Source organism: Silurus meridionalis, chromosome 28, assembly GCF_014805685.1.
Source record: "Silurus meridionalis isolate SWU-2019-XX chromosome 28, ASM1480568v1, whole genome shotgun sequence".
In the NCBI taxonomy this organism is placed as follows: Eukaryota; Metazoa; Chordata; class Actinopteri; order Siluriformes; family Siluridae; genus Silurus; species Silurus meridionalis.
This window is the reverse complement of record NC_060911.1, coordinates 10452034-10458711: the sequence shown is the minus strand read 5'-3', so window position 1 is coordinate 10458711 and position 6678 is coordinate 10452034. Positions and strand designations below refer to the sequence as shown.

General features: G+C 38.1%; 1 protein-coding gene across 2 annotated transcripts in view; it reads right to left on the bottom strand.

Annotated features, from left to right (window-relative positions):
• Window positions 1–6678, bottom strand: part of lrba (LPS responsive beige-like anchor protein) — a 208705-nt gene that overhangs the window by 42566 nt on the left and 159461 nt on the right. For both annotated transcript variants that reach the window (XM_046843284.1, XM_046843283.1), the window contains one exon: window positions 4056–4196. In XM_046843284.1, the coding sequence (XP_046699240.1) occupies window positions 4056–4196 (141 nt within the window). The remainder of the gene's footprint in view (window positions 1–4055; window positions 4197–6678) is intronic.

Here is a 6678-nt window from a genome sequence, read left to right as displayed (position 1 = left end):
ATGCGGTGTTACTTTTATACCAGATGTAATGGGACACACACCTTCCAAAAAGTTAAACTTTTGTCTCATCAGTCCACAGAGTATTTTCCCAAAAGTCTTGGGGATCATCAAGATGTTTTCTGCCAAACCTGAAACAAGCCTTTATGTTATTTTTGCTCAGCAGCGGTTTTCGTCTTGGAACTCTGCCATGCAGACCATTTTTGACGTCTTTTTCTCATGGTGGAGTCATGAACACTGACCTTAACTGAGGCAAGTGAGACCTGCAGTTTTTTGGATGTTGTTGTGGGGTCTTTTATGACCTCCTGTATGAGTCGTCGCTGTGCTCTTGGGGTAATTTTGGTCGGCCGGCCACTCCTGGGAAGGTTCTCCACTGTTCCATGTTTTTGCCATTTGTGAATAATTGGCTTTCAGTGTGGTTCACTGGAGTCCCAAAGCTTTAGAAATGTCTTTATAACCTTTTCCACACTAATAGATCTCAATTACTTTCTTTCTCATTTGTTTCTGAATTTCTTTGGATTTCGACATGATGTCTAGCTTTTGAGGATCTTTTGGTCTACTTCACTTTGTCAGGCAGGTCCTATTTAAGCTGATTTCTTGATAGTGAACAGGTGTGGCAGTAATCAGGCCTGGGTGTGGCTAGAGAAATTTAACTCAGGTGTGATAAACCACAGTTTTAACGGGGGCAAATACTTTTCCACACAGGGCCAAGTAGTTTTGGGTTTTGTTTTCCCTCAATAATAAAAACCTTCATTTAAAAACCGCATGTTGTGTTCACTTGTGTTATCTTTCACTAATATTTAAATTAGTTTGATGATCTGAAACATTAACGTGTGACAAACATGCAGAAAAATAAGAAATCAGGACTTTTTCACACTATATATATATATATATATATATATATATATATATACACACACACACACACATTAAGGAGATTATATATTTCTATTTCTATTGCATTATCTGATATTTTTCTACTCACTCTACAGACATAAGACGCTTGATTAGTACCTATTATGCACACAGATCCACTTTCTGGTCTCCTTTGAATTATTGCCTTGTCTCTACCATTTCCATTATCCCTATCCCCGTATCACCTTCTCTATAAAGAGAAGATTCCCCTATAGAGAAGTGAAGCACAACCATGTGGACTACATCACACTGTGTGTCCAGTGTTTTTAATTAGACTGCAATTCAGCGGCGGAAATAAACGACCCTAATTACACAGAGGCTGATGAAACGAGTCTAGCACCCGCCTTTTCTGTCTCATTCTGTGTGTGTGTGTGTGTGTGTGTGTGTGTGTGTGTGTGTGTGTGATAAAGTGGCCACACTGAGGTTGTTCACTGAAGAGGCTTTAGTATAATCCTGATAATAATGAGAGGGATCAATGTCATGCCTCTGCAGGAAGTGACCATGAAAACGACATAGTATAGCAATTATAGACTTTAGAGTCCCCCTGACTCACACACACGTGCCCTCCGATTTTATACCCATTCCAAGGAAAAATGTTGCATTTAAATTAGTGTTTCAATTGCATATGTTGCCTTATCCCTTCCCTAACTTTCAACCTCTCTTTCTTTCTCAGATAGTTACTTTTATTTGCAAATTTACACTGTAACACTATGATAAAACAAATATGTTTATTAAGCATGTTTTAATGGGTAATAAATTTGCCTTTTGTTCAGAAATATTTAGAAAATGTTCAAAATATCCAAATTTCTGAATTCCTGCTGATCTCTTAAACCTTCTGATATTATCTAGTGAACATTCCTCACTAACTGACTTATATTACTGCTTTATCTGTGTTAAGCTGCTTTGTCCATTGTCAAAAGCTCTATACAATTTTTTATTATTTTTTAAAAAGAATTTTTTAAATCATATTTATAGTTATTTTTATATAATGCACAGGGCAGCCAATTAGGTTTACATTTCACTGCAAGTTGTATTCTGTATATAAGTATGTTAGTAAAAATCTTGACCCACTCGATTAACATTTTCCTTAATACTCCATTAACTCGACTGATGCCTGAACATTATCCTAAAATTCCTCTACTGTACCTTTAATGTTTCTTAAAAAACTCCCATGATGTTCTCCTTCATATTAGTACTTCTCTTTAAGACTCCCTAACGTCTCTTGAAATGATTGTGTAACATTCCATTCTGGTCTTCTGTGCCATTTCTCCATCATTTAGTTTTACAAACAAATCCTTAAAAGAAGGAAATCTGTCTGCTAATCAAACAAGAGAACATAAAGTTTGAGTAAAAAATGCGTAGAAATAAATTTAATTGTAAAACAATGGCAGCACAGAAATATCTCATCTTACGTCCTTAATTCTGTCTAAGACTCACGACTTGAGTGGAAAAAAACCTGAGACCTAGACACCTCTCTTAAACCCGCCAATAACATCGCCAATACAATACGACATTCATAGTTACAAAGATTTTACTGTATTTTGGATAAATGTTAACAATGAAATTTATGTTCATCAAAAGAAACTGAAAGATTTTGATGATGTGGACTAAAATCCATGTTTCTTGAGCCATGAGAGATGTTGGCAAACTTGTTACCCTAGTATATAATGACTAGGGATGCAAAGGGACAGAACATTTCTGATACATTTCTGAAAACTTTCTATGGGAACTTCATCTGGGTATTTGGGAATTAATTTAAAATGTAGCAAAACGTATATAAACCGTATCACATATGATCATAAATATAAACATTTTGTTTGGGAATAACTGACATGCATGCAAACTAATACATTAAATATATATATATTTTTTTATATATATATATTTTTTACTTTGATTTATTTTTTACTTTAATTTTGTTGCACAATAACTTTCAAAAAGCACAAGGAAGTTTTAAACATAAATGTATGTAATATTTATGTAATTTGAAAAAGAAATGTAATGCAAAAATTGCCAAGATGGACCTTTTTTGACATTATTTTGAGCCAGGTTAAAAGAAATGATGTGTGTTGGAATGTGATGGAAGAATGAACAGACCATGTTGGGGGGGCGTGGCCTCAGTGACCCTGCAGTAAGTGTGCTGTGTGCATGTAACTGAAATAGCATTAAATCTGGTTGTTTTAACCAAAATTATCCTATAAGATTATTTTTTTTAACTACATTTCATTTCCCTGTTATAGTCTAACCTGCAACTCTGTAAATTCTGGTCAATACCAATGAAACATTTCCTGTCTTAAAAGTTCCTGGAATTTTGGAACCTGGAATTTTAATCATGACACTGAGTGATCATGGCACTAGGAACTTTTTATTTCTAGTCATAAGGACAAATATTAAGTCACAAATTTAATACAAACAAGACTCTGTATATAACACCTACACGAACACACCTTTAAACTAACTTTACATTTTTCCCTATTATTATATTATGATTATTATTATTATTATTAACAAAACCGCCGTAAAGTTAGAAATGATAGAAGTTAAAATGAAAGTATTTCCACTTTGTACACAAAGAATCTGTCTCAGTGTGATATAATGTCGAACAATAAAAAGGTTGTTTTTTGCTTTGTGCAATTTTATCCTTCAGAAACACGCAGCTTGGTCTGCAGTTTCATCCCTTTGTGTGCAGGACATGGCGAGAGAAATGAAAAATGCATACTGCATTTGTTAGCATGGAGATAAGCCTATAATTCAGCATGGCATAAATCACCCCGACACACACACACACACATATGCAAAATTATGCACAGCAATTAGCAGTCATATGCTTTAGTACAAATCATAAAATAAGTGTTTAAAAAAAAAAAAAACAGCAAATCACATGTGGAGGATTTGAAGCGTTATGATTGTGTGTAAAATGGGAAGTAGGAGTATGATGTAATAATGATGACAATATTTTAGCACTAATTGCCTGCAGTCAGCTTAACCATTAGCGCTACCATGCAAATATGCTCACATAAAACTAAAACAATGGGTTTAATGGGCAGGCAGTCTGTTGTGCAGGACATCAAACAGTGTGTGTGTGTGTGTGTGTGTGTGTGTGTGTGTGTGTGTGTGTGTGTGTGTGTGTGTGTAAAACTCACGATCCTCAGCAGCCACATCATGGTAAAGCTGGCTGTGGAATAGTGTGTGCCGTAGTGGAATTTGGGGACCTGGTCGTCTTCCCATGATTCATAGCGTTCGGAAAAGAAAGCAGCTCTCTTTGGGTTCAGGGCTCCGATTGGCTGAAAGAAAAAGAGAAAGAGCGAAAGAAAATGAGAATGTGTATTCTGTGTTCTTTGCACCATATACTTTATTCAATTTCACTCATCCATATTCCCTATCCTCTTGGATAGGAAAACCTCATTGTTTTCCCAGTCCTCTTCCTTCATCCTGTTCCCCATTCCCTTCTTTATTCCTCCCTTCAGTAGGTGTTCATCATTCTCAGTCTTCTTGTATAATGTTCTTATCCCTTGTGTTCCTTCATTTTCCACTTCTCCACTATTTCCATCTTATTGTCTTCGTTGCTTGTACCCAATTCTTTTTCCACTTCCTGTTCTTTCTGGTTCCCACATTTTTGTCCCCTTGTCCCGCTTCCACATCCTCGCTCCACTATGCTCTCCTCTTCCCCTGTTCCATCATTTTGCTCAACTTTCCTATCCTTCCAGCACTTTCCTCGCTCTATCCTTTTCCATCCTCCTTTGTTCCCTCCTTTACCATTCTCCTCATCCCTTTGGTCTTCTAGTCCTTTTCTCTCCTTCTTCCTTTCCCCTAACCCTTCGTTTGTACTCCATCACTTCATCCTATTCCCTTGACCACCTTGTCTGTCCTAAGGGAATCCCAAGAGTCCATCTTTTCCTCTCCTGATCTCACGTTCCCACTGCATACTTTTTAGTTTATTCTACTTTATATCTTTCCTGCAACACATTTATTAACTCCCTATTCCCTTCTTTTGCCCTCTTCTGTGGAACCTCTTCTTCCCCCTTCACCTTATGTTTATGTCAGTCCTATTCCAATATCCCCCACAAAGTCCCCCTCCTTTTGTGCCTTTAGGTTCCCTTCATCCCCAGGTTCCATTTCGTTGGATCCCACTTCATTAAAAAATTGGACATTGGACTTTGAGGATAAACAACCTGTTAATCAAGACTTAAAATAACAATCTACATATGTTGTAGCTCAGATGTTGAGCTAATTTATGATTTGCTCAGTAGCACCACAACTCAAACTAACTGCATTAGACTGTAGAAAGGACATTACTCACAATCACACACTCCGGTGCTCGTTATATTTCTTATTCTCTTACTTGTAATTTTGTAATAATTTAGAGTCATACTCTTGCTGTCCCCTAAATGTTGTGTTTCCCTTTTGAGTCTGGTTTCTCTCAAGGTTTCTTCCTCATGCCATCTAAAAGAGATTTTCCTTTCTACAGTCACCCCAGACTTGCTCATCAGGGATAAATACACATACGAGGTGATATCAAAAGATTTCGAGACTAGTTTTGTAACAAGCCAACAGATGGCAGCACAAGGCTGCATGCACAGTCACAGGGAGCACCGACCTTCATATGCCAGTGTGCCAAAAGACATCACCCTGTGTACATCTGGTGATATTTTGACTACGTGCATTAAAACGTCTGCGATTTCATCATAGACACTCACGTGAGTTTCTCACTGGAAACGCATGATCTCACTTCTGCACCCACCCTACTCTCCAGATTGGACCCCTGCGGATTTGCCCTCTCATAAAAATCCGGTTTAAAGGCCGCCGTTTTCGACACCTTTGAGCAGATCCATGGCAAAACGCAGAAGGTGCTTCTGCAGAAGAAACTTTTTGATGCCACCCTTCTATGATTCTGACATTCTGTGAAGCTGCTTTGAGACAATGTCCATTAAGAAAAGAGCAATAAAAATAAAAATCAAATTTTAACCCTCACTCACATGTACATGTCTTTTCGTAAGTACACATTCCTAATATGTAGGTTCTCCAAATCGTCTTGTAAACATCTGTACAGATTCTTGTGTGTTCTCTGCCGCATGTGGGTTTGCGTACAAAAGGAAGGCGGTCAGAGAGAAAATCTTCACACCCCGCAGCAAAAAACCCCATGATGCTTCCACATGAATATTAGATGATGTTATTCTGATTTAACGGTGCGCGCTCATTCGTGGCTCAGTATTAAAGTCCCCCTGAAGCTGACTGACGCAAATAAGGCACCGGCGTGGGCGCGCGCATGTTTGGCTAATTCTCAATAAAGCTGCAATAAAATCCATCAGGCCATCGAGCGCGCATGCATTAATGCCTCATCGATCCGCGAACGCCGATACATCCTGCAGCCATTACTTAAATTCTCGTTTATAAAGCGGCTTATTGTCCTGCTCGATCTTTATTACTTCCCTCTAGTGAGCACTCCTGACCCCCCATACACACACTCACATGCACACACACTCAGCTTTGATCTAATGGAATGATGGCCTTCCTTAAAATGAGCGAGGGATGCAGAGGGATCGATTTGTTCGCTCTGTAGCCGTGTCATGAAGAGCTGATCAATCATTCAGCCCCATATCGATTAGCATACAGCCATAAAGCACGCATCCTATTGTGTGTGTGGGTGTGTGAGAGTGTGTGTGCAGCATACTATCAGATTGAACCATAAAAGGCTAATTCTAATCCACAGTGTGTTAATTAAATCTTCGTTAATGGAGGATTTATGATCTCAAACAGATTACAGTC